This window comes from Aythya fuligula, chromosome 2 (assembly GCF_009819795.1).
Source record: "Aythya fuligula isolate bAytFul2 chromosome 2, bAytFul2.pri, whole genome shotgun sequence".
NCBI lineage: Eukaryota > Metazoa > Chordata > Aves > Anseriformes > Anatidae > Aythya > Aythya fuligula.
In genome coordinates this window covers 44,473,366-44,499,364 of record NC_045560.1, presented here as the reverse complement: position 1 = coordinate 44,499,364, position 25,999 = coordinate 44,473,366, and the positions used below count along the sequence as shown (strand labels likewise).

The 25,999-nt window shown below is 46.3% G+C and overlaps 1 protein-coding gene across 3 annotated transcripts; it reads right to left on the bottom strand.

The window, feature by feature from the left end:
- Positions 1–2,855: 2,855 nt before the first annotated feature.
- NOD1 (nucleotide binding oligomerization domain containing 1) lies at positions 2,856–25,648 on the bottom strand. 3 transcript variants are annotated; one of them, XM_032182323.1, is made up of 12 exons: positions 25,592–25,648; positions 20,141–20,479; positions 18,210–18,384; positions 15,741–17,544; positions 13,920–14,003; positions 13,157–13,240; positions 11,631–11,714; positions 10,257–10,340; positions 9,016–9,099; positions 8,155–8,238; positions 6,601–6,684; positions 2,856–5,269 (listed from the first exon to the last, which is right to left on the bottom strand). In XM_032182323.1, exons 2-12 carry the CDS (start codon positions 20,354–20,356, stop codon positions 5,197–5,199), a joined length of 2,856 nt encoding a protein of 951 aa, XP_032038214.1. In that variant the 5' UTR covers positions 20,357–20,479; positions 25,592–25,648; the 3' UTR covers positions 2,856–5,196. The 3 variants fall into 3 exon arrangements, with proteins under 3 accessions (XP_032038214.1, XP_032038215.1, XP_032038216.1); XM_032182324.1 differs by lacking the exon at positions 25,592–25,648 and adding an exon at positions 24,241–24,318; XM_032182325.1 differs by lacking the exon at positions 11,631–11,714.
- Between the last annotated feature and the right edge of the window lie 351 nt (positions 25,649–25,999).

Here is a 25,999-nt window from a genome sequence, read left to right as displayed (position 1 = left end):
TTTTAATCTATTTATGTTTGTTTGAGAGACTTTTGCCCTTGAGTGTGCTTTGGCAAAGATTTTGCAACGATAAGTAGGATTTGCTCGATACTGGCAGAGTTTCAAATGTAAGTAACCCCGTGTTGCAAGTACATAATCTGTTGCTGAATCCTGTTCCTCTTGTTTTTCCCTCAAATCTGCCCTGTTCATTGCTAATTTGTTACACGTAGCAGTAAAAACACTTCTCCACCTAACTGGTCACGAGCTCCCAGGGTGTGAAATGCTAGCAGGAAGAGACATCAGAGCACAATTCTGTGATCTTCCTGTACGCATTACGATGAAGCTGAAGTATTTGTTACTGCACAGTCAGAACGGATATTGCCAAAGTACTCCAACTTTCAAGGAAGAAAGGAGGCAGCTCAGCTGCCGGGGGGGCTGCTTTAAGGAACTGCTTCATTTTAAAAGCTGCAGTGATCCAGCATTCACCTTCTTACTTGACTTGAGAGTCCCCTTCTGGCTCTCCCTTACCCTTTGGCAGGCGTACCTGCTGCTAGAGAGTGCAGGCTGTGTGCCCCCATCCCTACGCCTCTCCCCACAGAGCGCGGTGCTGGCTCCTGGGACGCCACACGTACGTGCAGTGGTAATGGACAAGACGTCTTCCTTCATTACCCTGAGCAGAAATCGGAATGTAATTTGCGATGTCTCATGTAAAACGTGTTTGTATTTCTTTTCTTTTTTTTTTTTTTTTTTTTTTTTAATTGAGCAGTATGATTGCAAGTTGACTTAAGTTGTTCCGAGGTACTCTTTTTTCAATGGTCTGCCAGTACGTAATCATGAATGAAAATATTTTTTTATTGATTTTTTAGGTTGTCTGTTAACATTCCATTCGTGTAAAATATGTACAAATCTATGTAATAAATCTTTTGAAGCACAGTTTTCTTCACAACTTCCAGGTGATTTGGGTCGTGAGGTAGTGGATGAGGCACCACCACGGTGGGGCAGAGCTGCCATATGTATGTCTGTGCTACAGACCAGACTGGAAATGGATGAGGAGAAATATGTAGACCCATCTAGAAGGCTCTCCTGCCTGTCTGAGACCCTGCAGGTGGGGATCTTGACCCTTGGGGCCAGAATTAAGGCTGTCAGAGCCCCTCTGCCCTTGTGAGGCTGCCCTCGTCCTGCTGGCTGCCGGCCTGCTGTTTGATGTCTCCTCCGGCGGTCGTTCACAGACATGGAGGCCTTCAAGGCCAGCCAGGTCTGGAGGTGGAAAATTCACCTGGGCAGCTTGAAAAACAACACAACTCAAAACCAGCACAAACTCAAAAACAACACAACTCAAAACCGAAGGACTGGCTGTCCTTCAGCGCTTTGCCGTGCCTGTCAGAGCAGCCGGGGTTGGATGTGGTTACCAGGGAACATGCTCCTATCTCTCGCTAGTGTAACTTCCTTTTTTTTTCTTTCTTTTTTTTTCTTTTTTTTTTTCTCCTGATTGCTTTCTGGGAAGCCTGAATTCCTTCACTGCCCGTAATTCATACGTTTTCCTCCTCCGTCTTGGGCACGTGAAATGGCAGCTGCGTTACGGGAGCAGTCGCTAATTAGGCAGCGCCGGGTTTGGCCTCGCCTCAGGAAAATCCGCTGGAAAGGAGTCCGTTTCGGTAGGTGCAGGATTTCGGGTGTGAGACATGGATCTGCGGAGCCTGTTGGTATCGTGTTCCCCTCACGGCTCTGCTGTGAGCGCTGTGCGTGTGTGGGGCCTGACGCGGGCAGGGACAGCGCTCGCTTCTGGACCTGGTGTCCCTTGGAGCAGCAAGGGGAGCAAAACGCGTGGCCAAGGAGCAAAACATGTGGCCAAGGAGCAAGGAGAGAGCAGGGAGGGTCTCCTTCAGCAGCTGGAGCTAAACAGGGACGTTGTTTTCTCTCCCCTGGGGTCCTCAGGGCCTCGTGCTCCTTCCAGGACTACCCCTGAGGAGCCATGTCTGTGCCTGAGGGGTGCGGGCCGGAGCCCTGCGCTCCTTCAGCAGCTCTGGTCGTGGATCTGGCCCCGTGTCCAGAAAGGCGAGAGCACAGCATGACCCCGCTCACACCCAGACAACGGGCAGCCCTGGCAGCAGCCGAGCAGGACAGGGTTTTCCAGGCCTGGCTTAATAAAGCGCCTGTTTTCTGAGGGGGATGAGGTCAGGGAGGCGTGGGGGCTGGGAGGAGGGGGTTGAGATAAATAAATAATTGTATGAAGCCCATCCTTGGTTGTCTCAAGATGACTCACTCCTCAAGGCGAGAGAAGGGAGGGAGGAGGCAGATGTTAAAAGGACGGGCCCTCAGCGGTGGGAGCTGCAGGTGCTTGGTGCCCCTCCAGGCTCAGCCCCCTGCGTTTTGAGCCACGCTGTGTGCCAGGCTCCTGCCCTGCTTTTCCTTTTCACCCTGGTTACAGATTTCTTTGTTTGAACAGGCGTTTAAATTTTAACCCAGGCGTCTGTCTCCTCCCCTCCCTTCCTGGCTGATCCTTTAAGCAGGCTTCAAATGCTAGGAAAAGGAACAAAGTCTCCGTCTGCCTCAAACCAGCTCCATCACTGACCAGAAAGTCCCACCACGGGTCTCCTCCCGTGCCCAGGGGGGACCCGGTGGCTTACTGGGAGGAAAGCTCTTCAAAATTCACCCATGCCAGGATTCACATCTGCTAAATTCAGCATTAAAGAGCCTGGCAGGTAGCAGGGGCATGAACACTTCATTTGAGCCAGTCCCCGAGCTCCAGTTCTGCAGCTCACGAGGCTTTCACCGCTGCTTACGTTGTGCCTCCTGTGTGCAGGCTGAAGCCCAGGCCAAGTGTCTGCTTGACACGGCTTCAGCAAGGCCAAAGAACTTGCAGCAGCCTGGTGGGGTTCTTTAAAAAGCTGTTTATTATCACAGCAGACGAGTAGAAAAAAACGTAACGCTGCATACAGAGAACGTCTTCGCAAATTACAAGCAAGTCTTAAAAAGGTTACAGCGGTGTCTGTCTCCCAGTAAACATGGCTTTTGCTGCAGACCACTAAGGTGCTGATCAAAAGCTCTCTGCAAGTAGCCTGGTGAGACTACAAAGAAAGAAATGGAGCCCACGGTGCTGTGCCAACAAAGTAGGACACTCAGGCCACCCCATGAGCAGTTCCGCCAGCCCCAGCATCCCAAAGCTGTGACGTGACTTGGGAGCGGGGTGCAGGGAAACCCCTCAGAGCCAGACCCAGCTGGACCCAGACCTGCGGGCCAGCCCAGAAGAGCTCTTGCAACCTGAAATCTCCGCTGACACCAGGGGGTGTGACTGGCACGGGAAACGAGCGAATAATTCAATGATTGGAGCAACCTGGAAGCAACACGGGCAAGTGAGGGCTCTGGGGAAGGCCCTTCTCACCCCAGTGTCTCCTCCCTTCGCAAGGTAAACCACGAGCAAGATTTTGACGAGGCACACGGGTGTCTGATTTGTTGAAGTGGCTGAGAAAGCTTTAAAGGCCTTGTTTTGGCAGATGTTTTTGCAACTGAAATCCAGCTCGTATGTAACTGTGCCCTTTTGCTTCAGTAAACAAATGGCTCAGGTGCGGAAATCATTCACTGGCTTTCCTCTGGCACAGTCTGAAAGCTTCGTCTGCCTGTCTCCCTGTAAAAAATCAGTGCTGATAGCACGGGCAGGGAGGAAAAGTCACTGAAAAATAATTACTGGGTTGTTATTAATCTTTTTTTTTTTTTTTTTTTAAATGCTGAATTGTTGAAAAGCTTTATGAGTGTCGTAAAATGTGTTAGAGAGCTGGAAAGAGCAGACAGAACTGAGGACTGGTAAAGGTGTGCTACCAAGCAGGAAAAGGAGAAAACCTACAAAGGAAGCCTTTTTTTTTTTTTTTTTTTTTTTTGGATAGTCAAGAAGTTTTGTGGCTTATTCAGCAACTGGAGAAACATTTCTCAAAATTTTAGGGGGGGCAACAGCATGGGAGAAAGAAGGAAGCTGGATCATGCTTCTCCATTTTCCGCTCTTTGTATGCAGCGTAAGGTAGAACTTGAGATTCCCCTTATGAAGAATGCCTAATTTGCACCAAAAATAAATATCAAGCACCCTGCTTCTCTGTAAACTGGTTTTGTTTAAGGCTTTCTAAAGTAACATTCTCTAAACGCTAATTATTTTGGAAGGGGGTAGTGTTTTCTTGCTGGTCCTTATCATCGCTACGAGCACCTCGCCTCGTGCTTTGCACTAGTTGAAGCATAGGATAGAAGGTTTCCCAGCAAATCTCAGTGCTTTTTTGTGCTTACACGTTGCTGGGAGAAGGGATTTCCACTTGACGCACTTGGTTTTCAATTGTCCCTTCACCCCCCCGAAGCGAGGCAATGTCATATTGGTGTATTGCCACCAGCACAGTGTCTAGGCCAAGAGCCAAGGCAATGAACAGGCTGCTAATTAATTTTTCACATTTATCTCCAGCCCCTCTCCCCAGAACAAACACTGTGAAAGCAGGAGGTGGCAGTATCTGTGCAGCCCTCAGGAGATCTTATGCAGAAGTGTTTTACTGCCAGTGTTATGATGCTACAGTGACGGTAGGAAGGTTTTCTGCTTCTGTAAAAGAACACGTATTGGTTTCAATATGGAAAAAAAAAAGATTATTGAAGGTAATCTGAATCTCACGTTTATCAAAACACGGTGTCTACGACCACTGTTTTCCAGTGGGAAAATGAAGGCCTCGTTTCTAGGCAGGAGAAAAAGATTCATGTGGATAACTTCAGTACCTCACAACTCTTACAGCCAGCTTATGTTTCCAGTAAGACCATTGTTTGCAGCTATGAAGCAGATAATACTGTCAGCTTGTGGAGCCTGGGCATCCTGCACCCCTTCTCGTGTACGCGTGCATATAAATAAGTTAGAGATTATTTACATCAGTGTACAGAATAGATCTGAACCCAGTTACCCAAATCCATCTAGCTGCTCCCGGATTTGGTCTGTTAGCACTTTGTGTTTCATCTTCAAAGCACCACACGGACATGAATTATTTACCAAGGCAACTTCCCACTCACCGAAAGGATTAAGAATAGCGAGCAGGGTAAGGGATGGAGCCGAGGGAGGGCAGCTTGTTCATAAAAACGCAGCTACTCGTGTCTCTCTCTCCTGCCACGAGTACTGCTGGTTTATGCCTTTATAAACTCTGCAGTCCAAGTGTAGGAGCAGTCTTTGTAACACGAAGCTCGTCGAAATGGCAAAGTCCTCACTCAGAAGCAAATGATCCGCTCTTCGTTTTCAAAAGCTTTGGCTTCTTCTTGGCTTATCAGGTTCCCGTTCAAGCTGTTGGAGAGGGAAAATAAAAGGGATGTGAAAGCAAGGCAGTGATTGTGCCCGGCTTCTGTTTCTCCAAGGTTTTGGAGCAGAGATCAGAACTCAGCAGTGCCGTGTGCTTCCCAAGGGTGTGCGCGTGGGAGCAGCCTCCAAAGGCTGACTGCATCTTGCTGCTCCCACTGAGCACACAAGGAGCAAGGCGACTTCTTCAGAAAGAAAAACAGAACACCTAAATTCATCTTCACAGCCTTTTGTGTCTTCCACGACAGCAAAGGAAGAAAACCCGTAAGTACTCAGACATTATTAATCTGAAATGACTTAGGGGAAAATTTTCCAATCTGGCTACGCTGATATTTACGCCCCTGAAAAAAAGCAGCCTGCTAAGTGCAGCTTTCAGAAACGATGGATACCATTAAGCCACTGAGATTTATGGAAGTATCAGGGCTAACAAACACCTCTCAAAATCCAGGCAAGAATCAAAAGACAGACTTTGGTTTGAAAATGCAGAATGACTCAAGCGGGAATTGAGGCCTCCTTTGTAGATGACAGCTGATGCTGGCCTTTGAAAAAAAATAAAATAAAAAGCATCTTTTCCACATCTCCGGGGAAGCCACTAGTCAGATAGTGAGTCATTGTCTTTCCAAGCAAGAATCCAGTGTCCTTTCACTAAAACAAATATGTATTTTTAAAAATACATTTCAGGTTCGATAATATGGGAGCAGCAGTGCTAAAACCAGCACCACTCTATTGACTCCCGAGCTCCCTGAGGTGAGGGAAGGAATGTGGTATTTGGCTTTGTGCCTTATAATGCACACGCGTGACTGGGTGATGCCTACCTAATCTAAAACAAGCAAATCTTACACAAAAAGTTAATCTCCTTGTAGCTTAGCACTTTTCAGGTGGCTGGAGCACTGCCCGAAGAAAAATCCTAGCACAAGTTGTATGAAGCAAATTAGTAATGCTAATTAAATGTAACCATCTCCTGCGCGTTGGGATTTAACTCCTGAGGAGCATGAACACGTTAAGAAGTTTGAAAAAAAAAAGTCATGAAAAGCAAACTTGTCTAGAAATTTAGACCCTAAGTCTGCAAGCACATGCATTCAGTGAGTCGGTGATACAGACAGATATGAATGTCAAAAAGTTTTGAGTTCCTAACACGCAGGGAAGTGTTTCAGTGACAGAGGCTTTTTACCTCTGTGAAACCTGCAGCTGGATCTGCAGCCCCTGCCTCACATAAACTTGATTTTTAAAAATTTTTTAAGGCTGGAAAGTGAATGCTAGATGTGTTTTTGAAGGGAAAGAAAGTTTACAAAGTGACCCTTTGAGGAGAGGATCTTTACCAGACTTCTTTAATCGCCGTGTTCTCCTTGAGAGCTTCGCTGAGGTACTTCACCCCTCTGGCTGTAATTTGATTCTGGATAAGCCTAAAAAGAAAGCGCTTCATGTCAAACTCGCATGCAAACCATTTCACAGCACACGCAGAGCCTAAGCTCAGCTTGACATCACGGAGCAGGGTTGTCAGTCTTGCCACAGGCAGACGGCTGCAATTTCCATCCAGGATGGTGCCCAGTGCTGCTCAAATGCCCCACAGGTGCACTTTCAGAACCAGAGCCCGAAGCATCAATCCCTTCCTTTTAAGCCTGCACGTGGCTGCGCTCTGTGTGGACCAGCAAGATCTTAACAAGTTGCATTTTGCTCACTTATGAGTATAAAACTACTCATCATCCTGTCCTAATTCCCTACTCACCTTTCGGTCTATCGTGGTGTGCCCCATGGCTGTACCACTTCACGTGGCTACCTGAATGAATCCTACAAGATTCATGAGGCTGAAAATCAGAAGGAAATGAAGGATCTTGTAGGGATGGAGGGAAGGAAGGAAGCAGGAGGTATCCATTGACATAACCAATCAGGCAGGAGATAAATTTGCCTACAAGCAGAAACCCTCTGACAATGCTGAGCTTTGGGAAGTTTTCTCATGACTCAAACCGAACCGTCCAGTGAAGCGTATCTGCAGCTGTGCACCAAGAAATCCAGCCCTTCCCACCCCTCTTTCATTTTCAGGGTGCTGGGCAGCAGGACTTGCACTGCTTTCACAACAGGCTGCAAGCACTCAGCCCCTCCGACAATCAGCACGCTTCCTAAGGGGCACAAACCAAGATTAATACAGGGAATGCTGAAGGGTGCTTAGCAAAGATTTTATGCAAGTCTGCAAAGGGACTCTGTTTATTACATTTTCTTGGCCACTTGGGATGAACAGATGGCTGTTTGTTTCACAGCCCACATCTGCCCAACCCCATTCATGGAGAAATTCCTGTGAACCTCTGGATTAGGACAGCCAGTGCTGTGTTTTCTTAGAAGCTTAACAAGTCCCTTTGCGATTGCTAGAAACCATAACCTCTGCTTTCCTGGAGGTTTGTGTCTCGTGGTTGAGTGTCTTGCCTCAGTGACAGAGCCTACAAGAAAACACCAGGCAAACGGGAGGTGTAAATGGCTGTCAGGTAGCTTCTTGGTGGAGGAGTCAGAGTTGAGCTTGCTACTTTGACAGTGCTGACAAAATAGCAAGAATTATAACAATGTTATTTGATTCTAGCTGTCTGCTTGTAGATTTCTGAAACTTACCTTGGAGGCCAGTGATGCTCTGCTAAAGAGAAACGAAATCAGCTGGTGGTTCGAAAGTTACCAGGACACACAAATAGCTTCAATTTTTCCCTGTAGGAAAGTAGTTTCTAGATGCTAGACACAGCTTTATTACCTTTCTATTAAAACTGTCTACAAGCAGTCAGCTGCATCCAGACCATGCACAGAAAGCTTACTGTGACCTACATAGACTTGGAAGGTGAAGCTTTAATGCGGTGACTGCCAAAGAGCCTGTGCCTCTGTGGAATGTAACTCACCATAAGTGCACCAGTTTCTTGTTGACCTTCAGCATCTCTGCAAAACTCATTGCTGCCTCATCATCCAGCTCATTTTTTGTCAGCCTAAGTGGGAGAGAAAACGTTCACTTCAGATGTTATTGTTATTTTTCATCCCCCTGCTTTTCCAGCTCGTCTGAGGCTTAGCTTTGGACAGCCAAAGGGGCGTGTGCTGTTCCTGCCCTGAGCAATTTCTAAAGTCTGGACCACAGACATGCTGAAGAGAAGCCCTGGGGTAAAAGGGACAAGAATATTAGGGATCTTCACTTCTTGGAGCAATGATCTATCTAATGCTATTCTCTCATGATGTTAAGGTGAATACAAAGCATGTGAGCTGTGGCGGAAAAAGGTGGAGAGGTAGAGACAGCACTGATGAGGTGCAAAACCTGTGAGGATGAAGAAGTGAGAGAAAATGGGGAAGGAAAGGTGGAGGGAGTAGAAATAAGCACAGACCAAAACTGCAGGTAGCCACAAGGGGAACTGAGAAGCCCAAACTCAATACTGGGCACGACAAAACCAGAAGCAGATGGGTTAAATCACTGCTTTCAGGCAGCAGTCTGCAGAGACACTAATAGGAGACTTCTTATGCCTTAAGTCAAAACCCAACCAACCTTTCTAAAGTTAACGGGTGACATAAAGAACTCAGCGTGCACACGGGAAGTGTGGCAGTGCTCCTCCAAGCAGGAAAGCTGCTCCTCATGTCCACGCTCTTCCAAAGGGTAGCAAGATACAGGGGATGGGAGAAGGGAGAGCAGGAGGCGCAGATGGGATCGGAGGAAGTAAAACTAGGCTGTGGCTTTCTCTGGAGAAGGAAGAGGAGAAGCAGAGCACGCTGTTGCTCACCAGAAGATTTTCACGGAGTCGTTGTGCTGCATGGCTTCAGCAATACTTTTGCCTCCCTCTGACGTGATGCCGTTGAACGCGAGACTGTGAAGCAAACAGACACAAAGGCTTCAGAACCAGCCAGCACTACCCGACCCCGCCGCTGCCAAACACTAATGAGTATCCTGGCGTGGTGTGTTTTGACTCCTAAACACAATACCTGCTGTTGTGCAGGGAGAGAGGAGCTTGTAAATGCATGCTTTCCATTACAGACCACAAACATTTCTGAGTCTGCTCTTCCTTCTTTGAATAGACGTCGGCAACATCATCCGGTTAAAACTTACGCTTCAGGCTTTGAGGGTTCAAAAAGCATTTCCAGCCTCAGAAGCTAGGCCAGAGCTTGAAAATAGCGCAAGGCCTCGGAAAAAAAAAAAAGAAAAAAAAGGCAGAAAGGGGATGAAACGGGGCAATGGCACAAATATGTGCTAGCATGAGCCCCTGCTAACTTCTGCTGAGACTGTGTACCCTCAGTCCCTCATGACTGGGCCTAAAAATGGCAAATGTGCTGACGTGAGCTGATGTAGCAGGCACCATCTTCTCTTAACCTTTGCATCAAGCTACCACAGTGAGCTGGTGCTAGCTGTGCATTCAAATCATGAACCAAGATGAAGCAGTGGGAGATAAGAAGGGAGCCCCAGTGCAAGGACGCTGCAGAGCAGCAGATTCACCCTGCACGGGTGCCAGCAAAGCCTGGCTGTGGCTTGCAGTTACCCCTCCTTATTTTTGCAGGCACATTCAGCAGCATATTTGTTCCTGTCCGAGCATCCCAGGTGTAGCCCAGCTGTGATTCAGGCTCAAACTGTTTGCTTTCAAGTCTGATGCACCTGGCTGGATTCTGCAATGAGGGGGAGATGGCTATTTCAGACAGCTTTTAAGTTTAAATGTATCTAGGTCACTGCACCTGCTTGGCTTTGAATTTTTTAAGGCCAGCTATAAGCTGGCAGAAAGGAGGACAGGCCACCAGCTCCGAGATCCCTGCATCTGAAGTGGCAGCAGCAAGCTCTCAGGAGATCCCCAAACTCCCCGAGCGCTGCATTTGGGAAGAAACCGGTGCCGTGTGCCACCTTGTGGGGAAACCAAGAAGCCTCATGTGTTTCCTCGCAGAGAGGCCAGTGGAAATGGGAGACAAATAGCAAGGATCACCAACGCTTCCAAGCGTGGTGGGAGAGCCAGCGCTGCGTCGAGCTGGGCTGGGGTTTTACCTCACGTTTGTTAAGGTGGGGTGGTTCCTCAGGGCCTCTGCGAACGCCTTGGCGCCTTCGTCTCCGACGTGATTACCCCACATGCTGGTGAAGACAGGAAACCAGGAGAAATCAGGCGTGTTGCCCTGCTGCCCCTCAGCATCGCGTTCTCTCCATTTCTCTCCCTCTCCCTCCCCCTGCCACCACCTCCCAGGCTTTGAGGCTTGCAAGAAAGCTGGCACGAGCCATCCCCACCGAGCCGGGCATGTTCCACTCCCTGCACACCACGCCATCAGCCTCTCTGACTCACCAGTTCCCTCAGGCCACAGCGCAGGAGACAGCCTGCTGCAGTGCCAATGCTTTTGGGATCAGCTTGCTGTGCTGGGCAAACCCTCCGCAGCCCTGTACCCTTGTGGGGTCAAGGAGTTTTGTGATCTGTGCAGCGAGCTGCTGTGACACGTAGACAAAGCCCTAAATCCTCAGCATTTGCTGTAGGTCCCCCTGCTGCAGTTTTCCTTTAGCTGTGGGGCACGGACTGGGTGTAACACAGCTCAAAGTAACGTGGCAAAAGCTGCACAGCTCTGATCGACGTTCAGCAGCAATATCTGGTCAAATCCTTGCCACGCAGACCGAGGGCTTTGACAATTCACCGGGTATTCTCAGGCTTGAAAGAGCCTCTGCTGAGTTACAATGTTTTTTTCACAGATCTCATGTCTTGATGACTCAGAGCTACACTCAGCTTGATGGGTAATTAGTTGGCAGCTCTTAAAATCAATTGAATTTTGTGGTATCTACACAGAGCCACTTCCAGTAAGTTCCCTAGAATTTCCTTCTCAAAAATAAAGCCTGAAATCTGATTGTTCAAACCTGATTTTCACATTTGTTACGGTGGCCAAACAAAAGTTTTAATTCCATGTATTTGAGTATTAGATCCTAAGAACATTTTCCTGCAGAGTGAAAAGAAAAACTGGGATTTGCCAGAGGGAAAAAATCAACCCCTCAAGTCTAGCATCTCTCCTAAGAGGACAGGGATCAAAGGTTTAGAGGACACTAAGACCTCTCTCCAGTAACAGGGGGCTCTCCAGTCCAGGACAGAAGGATGAGGAGGAGTTCCTTTTTATTCTCAGAGCTCACAAATTTATCAGGACTTGGCACAGAGTGTTTGACAACCTTAACCTTGACACTCAATAACTAGGTACATCGCCAATAGTCATAAAACCATTTTTTTTAAATAGAAAACGTGGCTGTGCTTCTGCACCGGTTTGGTCTGCAGCTGGAGGGAGACAGGAAATGGGAGAAGGAGGGCAGGTAAGAATGAAAGAAGAAATCCTAAGGGATTTATGAACACCTTGCCAAGACCAAGCCCTGAGCATTCCTCCTAAGCACTGAACTTACCCAATTTCAAACATTGTCTTGCTCTTCTGGATGGCCTGGGCGAGGCACTTCCCTCCTTCGCTAGTTATTTTGTTTGCTCCTATTCTGCACAAAACACGTGAATTGATGAGGTACCTCGCTGACAACACTACAGCTGTCAGAACACCAGCTCATGAAGCAATACAAGCATTTAAGGCTAATTAACTCTGGAGGCTAGTTACAGTTATCAAAGATTAACCCGGAGTAAAAAATCCTGCAGGCATTTGACCTTCGATTAAAGGAAGACATACTTTGTATGTTGGCCCTCCTAATATGACATATTTCTGGGTAGTGTCTTGATTTTGGTGCTCTGTGTGTCAGAAACGAGGCTTAGGAACTGGTCCCCAAGACAAGGCTCCCTGCCTGGTTTTTAATCTAACTCATAGCATCAATTGTTGCTGCAGAGTACACGAATTACATGCAGCACGATGCCAGAGGGAGCAGAGCAGTTCTTGGTAGTGTAGCTCGAGAGAAGACTAATAATTTTAGGTTTTTCTGTTCTGAGCACAGGCTACAGGTGGTGGCACAGGCCAGTCCAGCACTGGTCAGTGGCTGGTGCTGCTGGAACACCTTTTCTTTCCTTGGCTTGTGTGGGAGCATCACATGGCTGCAGTTCAAGAAAGAGGCAAGTCTCGATTGTATGCACATTGCTGTAAAGAGCAAACCAACCCCCCAAACCCCTCGAGCCACTGAATTTACATAAATGAAAACTGGTTTGGCTGACTGACTTCAGGCACACGAATATGCATTCTATCCCAAAACAAACTCTGGGATTACTAGGTAGCCTGACAGAAACTGTCTTCCAACAGGTTTTTTTGGTGGAAGTGAGAAGATGAAATAAACAAATCACTCTGTTAGAGCAGTGAAAAAAAATGGAGAGCTCTTGGCCTTCAAAAATCTGCAAGTATTTCAAGTGGGAAGTATGTGGCTTGTGTGGGGTTTCATAGCCAGTTAGTGGCAGAACAAAGCCTAGAACCCAACAACCCCTGGCTGTGGGTTGCTGCCTTCATACCAGCAGCTGGCACTGCTGTAGGTACCTCTATTTTCTGCTGCGGTCATAATTAAACCATTGGTTAATGGTTTACCTTTATGTCAAATCAGTGCTGTGCATGGCCAGACAGTTATGTGGAGAAGTTCCAGGAATTAAAGGGAACAACTTCCCAAGTGAATTTGGGTAATTCCAGCATTGAGGTATGACTCCAAAGGCCCATAAGAGGCTGGGTATAAAGAAGCCTGGTGCTAAATGCAGGTGAATTCACCCATTGCAATGGCCAGCAAGGTTTGTGCACCTCACTCAAGTGTTCAAACTGGATTTAAGTAAAAAGTTTCACCTGCTGCCACTCACTGCTAGACTACTGTAAAAAAAAAAAAATACATAAATGCAACCAAAATTATATTTTACTTGCAACAGGATTTTTGCCTTTTTTCACTCCACCTCCCTTTTCAAGTTGCTTTACCTTAATTATGATGCTGTACAAGTATAAAGGGAAAAAAAAAGCCCCACTTACTTAACATATTCAAGGCTTGAGCACTCCTCAATGAGTTTCGCAACATATTTGGCTCCAACATCAGTGATTTGATTGTTGTATAAGCTTAAAGAAAAATCACATTGGCAAAAATGGGTTATTCCTGCTGTTACTTTAATATTTACAACCTGCATGTTTTATAAAGCACACAGAGCATCAATCTTTTTTGTACGGCCCTGTACACATGCACAATTGCTTGTATTTCTATTTTGATACACAGTTAATATTGTGAAGGGCTAGATATAAAATACAAGAGACCAGGCTGTAAATCATGGAAAAATATGTATATAATTTTTTAAATGCACGGTCTCCTCAAGCAAATAAATCTTCCCTTTATTCCCGTGTCAGTACAGAAATAACACCACATAAGTCTGAAGAAAAAGAAAACACCAGCAGAATGTATTTTCATTTTTTAAAATGTCATAAAATCCCCTTGCAAATATTACTGAAGATCAGATACCTGAGCAGATGTACTTACAGTAAGGCACTGGAACAAGGAGGTAATTCTTGGTATCCACGCTCACTTCTCAAAAAATCATTTTCATTTAGCCTCTTATCCAAGAGTGGGAAGCCAGAGCTAACAGGCCTACCAGCTTTAACTTGATTAAGAATTAAAGTTTTTAAAAAAATGCTACTTTATATGTTAAAAAAGGAGGTGTCTTTGGTTCCCACCCCACCAATGCTGTGTCAGCACTGCAGTTTTATTTTCCAGTATCAATACCTCGTGCTCCCGGTTGGTACGTACCCCAAGAAAGTCACAATTTTGTACTTGGAGAGTTCTTCGTATAATATCCTGACTCCATGATCTGTGATTTGATTTACACTGAGCCTGGGATGAGAGGAAAGAAAAGAGAGTTTGAATCAACAGGGATTACATGTCTTCATCCCCCATGAGTTAAGGGATGACTGGAGGTCTGTGCAGTCCCCTCTGACATTTCAATAGGTTCTTAAATCAATAATCAAATCAGTTCTATTAAAATCAATTAAGGCAGATGTGAACTCAGTTTTACATGGTTCACTTCAGAAACAAAAGAAAACAAAAAGCCCCCGAACACCAAGGCAGCGTTCTGGAAGCTGCCCATAGGCCTGAAAACCATAAAAAGCGGTAAGTCAGAAACCAGAGACAAACACCTCATCTTCTTCCCGTGCTTAGTGATTGCAGAAATTCCCCTTGACACGAGCAACAACAAGCTTTCCAGCCCACTCTTGCAACCTTCTCTCTGGGTACCTAGTTAAAGCCAGGCGTCTGGAAAGGCACAGCACTTTCAGGCTCCACTGACTAAAGGTTGTGAAAAGCTCTGGCCAGGAAATGGAACCGCAGTCCCAGAGGCATGCTAGATGCTTCCAATTTATTGGCCCAATTACACGCAAAACAAATCAATGTCAGTCACTCACAGAATGAAAAATATGTATTTTTTTAAAACTCCTGAAGCTTTTTCATTGTTGCTAAAGGGACGTGTTCCTGTGAGACATTCCAATTCTGATGAATCGTTAAGCTCTTGGAAACCTTTAATTTCTAATGACCAAGTTCTGTAGGACAGGAGAAGTCCCAACATCAGAAAAGCCACCAAGACAACAAGGTGGGTGCCTAAAAGTCCGGTGTGGTGCTGCAGACAGCGCTGAGCTCCCCCTGAGCATCACTTGCTTTGATCTAGTTCTAGAAGATTTATAGAGGGGAAAAAAAATAAAGGCAGAGCAAAGCCAAGCAAGAGTTATCAATCCATTTGTTAAAAATAAAATAAAATCTCGTGAGGCTGAAGGAGCTTCAAAAAATAAATACTTCAAGTTCCTGTTTTTCTTCACCTGACTATTTGGACAAATAAGGCCTGGCTACATTACACAACCTCAGCAGGTGGAACAACGTGGCCTGTGATGTTAGAGGTGGAATGAGTTTGCCCCGATCACAGCAGCTCATGTCCTCCCTCCACACCACCTCAGGGAAATCCCACAACTAACACTTCAGCCACCTCCTTTCATGAAGTACTGCATGTTAGCTTTTATTCTGTGAAAGCCAGATGCTTTGGCAGGATGTAAAAGCAAGACATTCGCAGCATTTGGTCGTGGGTTACTGTGAATGGCAGATTCGCTCTCACCCTGTATGTCCAAGGGCAGAGACGGGCTCAGGCAATCTTCAGATAAAAGAGGAAGAATTTCTGTTTCCTTTCATCTCCCTTAAGCACCTTCTCCTATAAAAATCCTCTTCTGAGAAAAAAAAGTTTGTGATAGAGCTACCTAAACCTAGAGATGTAAACAGTCCTGGCTTCTAAGGACTTCTTACCACCTTTTCTGTTCGAGTTCCCAAATTCACTCACCCCTGCTCCTGCCACTGACTGAACAAATATTTCATGAGACCTGAAAGTGGCAGAGCTGGGGGTAATCAAACCTCTAATCCAAATCATGCTGCGTGGGGCTATTTCCAGGGTTTGGTCTCTGCTTTGAAGGCCAACTGCACTTTAATTTCCAGCAGCAGTGAGAATTCTGCTTCTCCACTTTGAAGATCACCTCCTCCAGCCCCGCTGCCAGTGGAATGAAGGCTAAGGGGGAACCAGCTCGTACAAACTCCTACCTGATCACGGCAAGCTTGCTGAAACAGGGCAGCAGCTGCTTTATTCCGTAGTCGTTGATGTTGTTGTTGTCCAGATCCAGAGCCAGGCGCTTCTGGAGGTGGTGCACAACAAAGGAAATGGCGCTGCAGTCAGCGGAGTAGGCATTGCAGTACGTCAGCTTGATGTAGTTGGCGTGCATGCGTTTGGCAGCCAGCTTCCCCACCTTCTCGCTCTGAGTCTCATAAAGGCACCTCAGCATCCAGACAAAGTTTGGCTGGACCTGAATCTGATTGTAGTTTAGGAGCCTGGACCGAGTAAGGCCCTTCAGGTGGGATTTCATGCTCTCCCCGAGGTAGGTGATGAGGGTCTTTCTCTTCCTCTTAATGACCGCAGGCAAAACTAAATGCCTGAAGAGCTTCTGCTTGGATCTGGAAAGCAGGCCACAGAGAAAAAGGTTGGTGAAATGGAAGTGCTCGTTGTTTCGGAAAGGATCCTCCCCTGCCAGCTGTTTCTTCAGCCAAGGGATGTGAAGGCAAGTAGGCTGGGCAGTCTCCGTGGAAGAGCATTCGTTGAAAAACTGCAGTATCTCCTTGGTGCCCGCTCTCTCTTCGATAACCAGGAACAAAGCTGTGAAAAAAGACTGAAGGGTTAAGTGCAAGAACTCATAAGTGGACTGACTGTCACAGCCGGTATAACCTTTGACTGTCCTGAGAAAACCCAGCTGCAAATCTTCTTCAGAGATGTTTGCTGCCGTGACCTCCTCCTGCTCGAAGATGAAGAAGGAGTTCCCCATCCCTCTGTAGGCAATTTTACCCAAGGCTAGCAGGGTTTCCTTTCTTGCCTTGAACATCTCTGCTTGACTCCTGGTGTTGCTCTTCAGCAAACTTGTTTTCAGAGACCGGTTCAGGTGGACCTCAATCATGAGCAGAAACACGTCTGTCAACGTAACAGAACAGTCTGGCAGCTCGTGGCTGTCATACATGGAGCGGAAGTGTTCGTAGCATTTAAAGATAATCCAGCAAAATAAAGGCACCGAGCACAAACTGCAGAGATTGGGGTTGGCTTCCAGCTGGTTCAACACCAGTGCTCGCTGCCCCTCGTCTTTGAAAAACATGGCAGTGTATTCCTTCAGGTTACTGCTGGAGAAGCCACGGAGCAAGACTTTCTTCCTAATGATGTTCCTTTGGATCTCAGTTCCCGTCCGTGCCGTAAGAACTTTCTTGGATCCCTTCAGAAGCTTTCCTCGGAGCAGGCTTACCAGCAGCACCAGGGGGTGGCTGGGCTCGTCGGGTGAACACATCTCGGGAACGCTGCTGAGATCAAAGTTGGAATAGATCTCATCAAAGCCATCGAAGGTGAAAAGAACCGTATGAGGGAACTGCAAGATGTGACGGAACACCTCCGCGGGGTCCTGGTCTGGGTAGCAGTTATATTTGAAGAGCAAGTCTTTCAAACACACGGCTTCGTCTTCCTTAAAGCAACTAAACATCCTACATCGGAAACGGAAGAAAAATTTGGCCCCTATGTCCAACTGTTTCCTGGCCCACAGGCTTTGTATCTTCTGCAGCAAGATCGATTTTCCAATTCCTGCATCGCCGAAGACATAAATCGTCTCTCCATCTTCATTAATTAGCCCGACTGCATCGTCAAAAAGGGCTTCTAATTGACACACTTCACCTAGGCTCTCGTTGGTAAAACTGACCAGCTCCATAACGCTGTTAGAGTAAGTTTCTTCAAGCAGCATCTCTTCCCTCTGAGCATACGACATAACGAACTTGGAGTCTCGTCCCAGCTCATATCTGAGCTTCTGGCAATACCTGCTAACTGAAAAGACAGGGAAGTGTTATTAAAAAGCCCATTGCATATGATCACCCGTCTCTGTGGGAACTGTGAGGGGCAATAAGTTAAAATAATTCTTCTGTAAAATCAGTTCTTTGGCAGACTGATGCTATGGATTTGGGCTGCCATCATTAGTCTCTTGGAAAAATCAGAGATTTGCTAATGACCTTGCTAATGAAAGAGGTAACGAGTAAGTCACCATCTCCTGAAAACCAGTACTGACTTCAAGACACCGCACTGCATTACGAGGCTTCCGTCTTTCAGCTGAGACTCAAAGTCAAGCCCTTGAACCTTTGTTAAAGATTTGTCTCTGCAAAGGCAGGGGGTTTTGGTCACAGATTGGTTTTGGCATCTGCCTTTTCCCTCTGTTTATATTCTACTTGTTACTTCTATTGGGTAGGTGGTGATTCTTTCCTAACTTGTTTGGTAATTTTTATTATTGCAAACGCATGAAAGCACGTCCTTTAGAAAGCAGGCATCTCAAAAGACCTTTTTTAGGCTTTGTTAGGACACAGAAAATTAAAATTGTGCAATGTTGCACTGGGTTTTTATTGCAAGAGAAGCTTTACTGCTGATGGAGGCAAAGTAATTCTTGTATTTATACACAGTGGGGCAGGTCTAACGAAAGGGATATGGATGCACGGCCTTACCTGGATCTGTATTTACCACAGGTCTGCTACAAATATTCTCCGAAGGCTCATAAGCTATTTCATCCAGCCAAGGCTGAAGTTCATAGTAAGCATCAGTGACTTTCTGTAGGACACGGATGAAATATTCCGAAACTTCTTCTCCCTTGCTTTGGACCAAGTCTAGGATTTTGCGAACCTGAAGAAACAACACGTGGAAGATCGGTGATGCATAGTGATGACTGTTGTACTGCTGGGCTGCTTTAGGATCCCTTTTGGACTGGGACAAGATCCTGAAATCAAAACTGGTGCTTAAAGAACTTGAATTCAAAATCTACCTCTGAATTTCAACCATCAAAACCCTCACTTTCTGTCTGTATTGGGATGTTGCAAGAAAGTCAGCTCTGCAGATTAAGGTCCCAACTTTTAGCTAAATCATATGCTAAAAAAAAAAACCAACAAACAGCGTGGATAAATACTTCTCCTCAACAGGGAAACTAAAGGATTAGCCCAGCCTGGCTGAGTATATTTTAAACCCCAGGCTGGTTAAAACAAAAAAGATGGAGGGGTTTTCTCAGTGCCCTAAATTAATTTCTCTTATTTGTAGATATTCCGGTCACTTTTAGATTTACCTCTGGCTCCTGCTAGAACCAGAGTGTGGCAGGCAGAATCTCTCTCTGGATCTTAATGCAGATCCAAAAAAACTGCAATTCTTTCTTTTAGCACAGCAACTCACTACAGCAAGCTATCTCTGTACAATTTACTTGTTGCCTGCAACTGTTGCTGAAGCTAATGGCTACCAAACAGTGTCTGGAGCAGCTCAAGGTGAATCCTTCCAAAGGCAAACCAGAGCCTGATCTCTGTGCAACCAGCACAAGGCAACCCCAGTACCGAATCCTCCTCAGGACAGAGCAATCCTTTTGGGGTTCAGTTTGAATGTTTGGATCCTCTTCTTGCTGAGAATGAATCAAGAATTCAGTTCAAGCAAGGGGTTTCGAGAGACTATGGCCTTGTGTGAGTAAAGCAGGGCGAGTTACATGGGACACAGCAAAATCATGGTATTTTTTTTGACATTTTGTGTGCTCTGAAAAACAACTTTAACCCTTCCAGACAAGCACCCACAGAGTCCAGTTCACTTACTGTTGTGGCCTGCTCCCTGTCTCTGCTTAGAGTCCTGGTGCACAGCCTCCCCTTCAGCTTTGCTACAACAAGCATGTATATTATGCTGAACAAAAAGAAAAGGGGATGATGGTACAGTGTGCATTTATTCAGCTTTGACCTTGCACACAGTGAGCACTGTGTTAGCGTCTCAGCTCGCCAGCAAGAACGATTATTTTATGAAAATCTGCACTGTTAGGCAAGTCCAAGCTCTCTGAATTCTTTACGGTTTGCCTGCCCCTAATTGTGACACTATTCTGAAGCTGCACGACTGGTCGGGGAATGAGGAGTTTGTGTTGGGTCACGACTCACAGAGCAACTGTGCACACCTGATGATTTTCTCCTATCAAAAGAACAGGAATTAATTTTTCCTCCTGATGCCCACAGATGAATTCCAAACCCCAACGTGCCAGGATATATCAGTTTCACAAACATTTACCATGTCCAAACATTTCCTAAAGTAAATTTTCCTTAAAATACTTTACATTATAATGAAGGCTCTTGTGCAGCAAGCTGCACTGACAGCCACGGTGGCCACCTCTTTATCCGAGGACAAAGCTGCAGCTGGGGACACAGAGCAGCAATTACCAACCTGCTCGTTTTGGCAGCTGCCAGCAGGCTTACGAGCAGTGCCAGCAGGGCTGGAAAGAGATGTGGTGGAGATGCTTGTCCAGAAGGAACGGGGTGGGGAGTCTCCAAAATAACAAAGATTGGGAAAGACATAAAGCCCATAAAACCCAACAGTAAAGTAGAAAGTAACAGAAAGTTCAGGTTGGCTAGTGAAATGAAAACAATACCTTGTCTGCTTGAGTTGGAAACTGAACAACAATCTCGGCATCCTCGGTGGAGAAGTACTCATTGTAAAGCAAGTTGTCGATCAAACACTGCGTGTTTCGGATCTTACTGACCAGAAGCTCTCGGTAGATCTTCAGCAAAGCAATGCAGGACGGCGGGCTTGCTGCTGGAGGTTTTTCCAAGGAAATCTCCCAGTTAGCACAAAGTTGGCCTTCCATAGTCGAGACAGCAAGAAGCTGCTCCGTCTAGCCTCATCTTCGGCAAGCTGGCGGTCTGCAGTGAGGAGTCAGCTCGGGGTTAGCTTCAGGGAAACGGGCGATCTGTCCTTCACGTTACCGAGCCTGTAAAAGGAATTGCACAGAGCCTCAATGTAAACGCTATCCTGTGCAGATACATCCTGCAGGTAGCCATCACAGAGTAATTCCAGCCTCTGCAAAACACCACTGACAACTTTATCCCAAAAAAAACCCACACCCTGTTATCTTCCTCATGTACTTCCAGACATTTATTCAGCTTTTGGAAAAGAAACAAACCAAAAACTGCTGCAGGCAGTCTCCCCTGTAATATAAATACTACGGTGCAGCTTGCCTCAAACAACAACGCTTGCATCTGCTTTAACTGCCCATTCCTCGTGCATAATTGAATATTTTTATTAGCTTTTCGTGTTTCAACAGACAAAGCAGGGCATCTGTCCAAAAGCAGCTCGACAAGGAAATAAAGGGGAATCAAATTCTATTTCGTAGCGATTAATTCTGTAGGAGGAATTAATTTCTACTAGCAATTCCTTTTGTCTTCGGTCGCAACGAAAGCCTCTGTGTAAAATAATTTTGCCAGGAGGGCGACTGTCCTCAGAAGTGAAGCTTTGTGAACTCTCCAACAGCCCTGGCTGAAGGAAAGCAAAGCACATCCCCAGCACAACTGTCTGGGGTCGCAGCCAACCCCAAAACGGCAGAGCTCTTCCGACCAAACGCGACGTGACCCAGTGAGCTGGCTTTCCGACCACGAGTGAGTGACTGCATCTGTTCAGACAACTCAGCCCTGCAGTGCACCACGCGCATGACCCAGCGGATCGAGTGGCTGACTCCTGAGTCACCCCGCTGCCTAGGAGCCACGCAGGCACATCCCTTCCTTTGAGAAAACTCATTTCAGAACTGAACTCCATCACCGAGACCAAACAAATGTTGAAAACATCGTTTCCTCCAGAGCTTTTGCAAGTTAAAGAGATCGAGTCGCCTCTAAAACACAGGCAACACAGACACTAGCACTTTTCTTTCAAGCCACTGCACCCACCCAACATCTCCTGCTTGCTTTGGTTGCTCTAGGATCACCTTATCCTAAAGCACATTTTCTTCCTAGTTTGGGAGGGCTAAGGCAAACGTCCAGGAGCCCGTAACACTGGACCAAGTGCTGCCACGGGTACAAAATAAAGAGAAATATTGTCTTTACTCTTTCAGATCCATCCATAAAGAAGGTTTTTTTTTTTAAAAAAAAAGACAAAAACATGGAAAACATGGAAAGTTCAGATGGTCTGAAACATGCGTGCCCCCCATTTGAGTGAGTCTATGTCAGCAGAGAACATGGTTGCTGTTGGAAGGGGTTGGCATATGGATGCTGCAAGACAGTGGAGAAACGAGAGGATTCAGAAAAGCATTTAAGGTGAAGGCAAGCAGCAGGGGAGAAAGGGAGAAAAAGCACAAAGGCAGAACGGGGAAGCTACAGCTGGCAATATTAAATCCGCGCACAATGACGTACTCAGTGATATTTTCTGTAGTAATATTAACTTCAGGATTAAAAAAAAAAGAAAGAAAAAAAAGAAAAAAAAAGATATTCAGTATTGGAGAAAACAGTAACTTTCACCGGTATCTTTTATAAGAAAAATGGAAAATTTCCACCATCCCCAGACAAAGAAAATGTCACGTCAGATGAAGAGCTGAGCGCCTGAAGTTAGAACAGCCCTATCTCCTGGCACAGGCAGCTAATAGCAAGGCAGGTACCTGCATGTTTGTAACAAAGTGGATCGGCTACATGAGGAAACTTCGGGTCCTACCCAGACTAAAGCAAACACAAAAATGTTTTACAGTAGCTGGTTTAGGTGCAGCAGCACCTACAGGTCCTTGTCAGTGTGGGAATGTGCTTAGTTTTTCAGAAAAACTCTCCACAGGACTCCGACATGCACAGTTTTGCTTTGCTAGCTTCAGGTTTTTGAAGCAGGAGACCAATGTGCTGACACTATGAGGTATCAGACTTATCTGCAAGTCTATCGTCTCCTTCTGGAAAGAGTCCCAGCTTCCACGGTGCTTTACAATGGCCTCTTTGAGTGATGGATCACAGGGTTACAACATACTGAGTCTCCCCTTACAAGGTTCTGTTAGCTTTACAATGCTGGCTTACACAGCTAGCATGTTTAAAGGTAAACGCTTATGTGGCTTAGAAATCTATGTTGAAAGCAACCACTTGCTAGACCACAGAGCATGTACAATGTTTTCTTTCTTATCTCAGGCACTCCAGCTGCTGGATCCAATTCCCATGCATCAGTCGTGGGGATGCTGGAAAAAAAGGCTGAGGCATACATTCATGTGGGGGCACCTCCGTGCACTAAGGTCTAAAAACATCCTCTGTTGAGAACTGCTGCCTCATTTAACAGCCATTCCATTTCTGAAAGGCCTAATGAATGAAATCGTTTCTAAAAGCCACCCTGAGCTTCTTACAGTCCTTTTTAAGGTATCGCTAAGTTACGATAAAGAGAGATCTAACAGAGATGCTAACAGCAACAGCTGAAGATGAGCACTGAGGTTTGTACAAAGGGCACACACACGGGGAGGAACAGAAAGATTTGCCTGCTCTGTAAAGCACCTGAACCAGCAGACCACCTAAGAAGGAAGGGAGAGAGGCAAGAACAGTGATACCTGGGCAAAGCAGGAGCCTGGTATAGGGGGACAAGGAGACAGACACATATGGGGCAAAGCTTCATATCTGGGAACAGAATGGGCTTCTTGTTCCTGCTGGGAAAAAGAAAAAATAAAGGTTTACTCGAGAGGCTGCCAATGATACTGTAGAGGAAATTAAGTGAGCCTCTTTGAGAACAGCTTCAGCCGAGTGGAGAGGACAGAAAACAGACTATCAGGAATTAAAAGGAGCCAGAGAGCAGAGTGCTCACCCATCAATTGCAAAAGCAAATGAGACAGAAGACAGTCTTGGCCAAATGAAGCATCAGTGGGGACTGAAGCGATGTGAGAAGCAACAGCAACACTAGCAAGGGCTGCTTATCACAGGCCTGCAAAACTGAGAGTAACAAAGAGGAAGCAAGATGGGGATCAGGCCAGGAATAAAGAGGGAAATGAAAAAGGGAAATGAAATTCGTCATAGTAAGAGATACAGCAGAAGTATCAGTGCTCACAGCAAAGTTTTATGTCAATAACCTGCAGCAGTGCCGATAGCTTCCGAGAAAAGGTATTGGCACTTTTATTTAGTGGCTCTTCTGACTTCCCTCTGTTTAAACTCTCGGCATTGCACAAGCATATATAGTTATATTTCCTGGCCCTGCCCTTCTCATATCCTCTTTTCTCGAAGATTGCCTGCTTTCCTTCTAACAAAACCGCTGTGCCTGTTCAATTTCCAGTGCCGCAAGTCCTCTGGCAGCGAAGAATACTCTGTTTTACTGGTAGGAGCAACATTTATCACAAAAAAGTCTTACTCAATGTAAATGCTGTGTATAGAGGGGCTGAAGGGTCTTAAAGAGTAGCTAAAAAGAATTCCACATTTGGGTAAACTTAATAATTAACTCCTTATTGAGCTCGCTGCTCCCAAGGAGATTGTGTAGGAAGAAGCAGCAAAGCCAATACAAGGAACAAATTAATTAGGAGCTGTCCTTTGAAGCAGCTAATTTAAGACCAGACAAGTGTATTTCTAAAGACCTGAAAAACTCAGTCAATAGAAAGTTTCTTCTGTAGTTATCAAAACGACTATTTTGTAGTATTCAAAGTGTGGTTACTCTTAGGAGGTGGCTCTACGAAAACAGTGCCCCCTTTCACAAGAAAATCTGAGCCCTTTGAGTCTTCAAGTCAGCTTTGTCTCCTGAGAAAAGCTGTCCTACAGTGCTCACCATCCCAGTGCAGGGTTGTTACAGCAAAGGGAGAACTGGAGATCCTGGCATGCTTTTTCATTAATTGCTGTAATCTTGACTCAGTCAGGCCAGTCCAAACTCAAGTACTTGCTACCACTGGGAGAAACAGAAAACAGACTGCTTATCCACATCTTATTTCATCCGTGCCATAACTTTTTTGAACATAGCAAATACACAAGAACTTATTTCCACACAGCGTTAATTTCAGAGTTGTTTCTGATTGAAACCTCACCTTTAAAAGACACTTAACTATTTTACGGGGTATGAGAACAGTAAAACCGTGCAGATGTTAGAAGCAAATGGGCATGTATACTACATGGAAAGTCTGCATGTTTTGACAAGAAGTGATGTAATTCATTTATTTCCCAGAGGTAAGGAAAAACACCCTTTATTTTTATAGCACAAATTGTGCATTTCTTGAGGTTGCAGAGAGTCCCTGTACTGATCTTAAAATGATAATCTGTATCCATGAGTTAAAACCCATTAATCATACTCCCATTTACAACTATCATAATCAATGCTACAGAATATCAATACATGTCTTGGGAGCCATACATTAACATCACACTAGTGTAAATCCATTACAATTCTTGTGGTTTTGGGGTCACTGAGATCAGCACCTTTCAGTGATTCCCCCCCCCCCTTTACGCTTTGACTTATTAGTGTAAGCTTTTATTGCCCCTTCTAGTTGTTTGAAGAGCAACAGGTAATAAAGAACACGTAAGAAATAATTTCTAACTCCATCTGGTAACCCGACAAGCTTTTGCTTAAAAGGCGGAGGCTTTTAAAGAAATATTTATATCCTTCACGAGTTTTGCTGCTGCATTTCCCAACAGCATACTTTTAAACAAATGGAGCTTTAGCTACCAGGCTTGGAGTCCCTGGTACCAAGTCCTTGCCAAAAAAGATGCTATGGGGCTCCCTGAAAACTCCTTTATGGCATGTTTCAGGAAAAAGATTTAATAAACAAGAAGGAGGCACGATTTGGCAGGACACTGCGGGTGCTCCGACACCAAGGTGCGGGCGTGGCAGACCCCCCCACACACACCCTTCTGCAAGCAGCTCCCACCTCCCCCGCTCGTTTTTTGCCTTATTTTTGCCTCAATTGGGCAAAACAGCGAGGCCTAAACGACTCCCGTGTGAGTCAGCGGGACTCACAGCCCTTCGGGCAGCTGCGGCAAGCAAAAGGCTTTCTAATTATCCCCCCCCCCCTCGACCGCCCCCCATCACCCGCCGCGACATGGCGGCCGCCCCCACAGGGGGCGCGGGGAGGGAGCGATGCCGCCGGCGGCGCCGAGCCCCCTTTCCCCTCTCCGTCCCCTGCACTCACCGCGGCGAGCCGGGACGGAGGGCAGGCAGGGAGGAGCGGTGCTTCCCCCGCCCCCGGCCCGCCTGAGGCGGCTCCCGCCCCGCACACGGTGCCCCCTCCCCGGCCAGAAGCGGCTCCTCCCCGCACGGCCATGGCCGGAGGCTGCTTCTCCCTCACAGCCATCGCCGTGCCTCCCGCTGGCTCCTCAGGGAGGGAGGAGGCTTTCACCGTCCCCCCAAGTTCCCCCTTTTCCTCAGCAGCAGGCATAAAGTATCCCTCCTAACTCCCTCCAGGTGTTTACTTTCCCTTTGCTTCTTGCAACAGTAAAATACCCCCTCAAAAGTGCCCAAGGAGCCTGGTGAGGACACAGTAAAACAAGCGGTCGTGGCATCGAGGAGCTGAGCTTCACACGCTTTTACCTCTTAATAC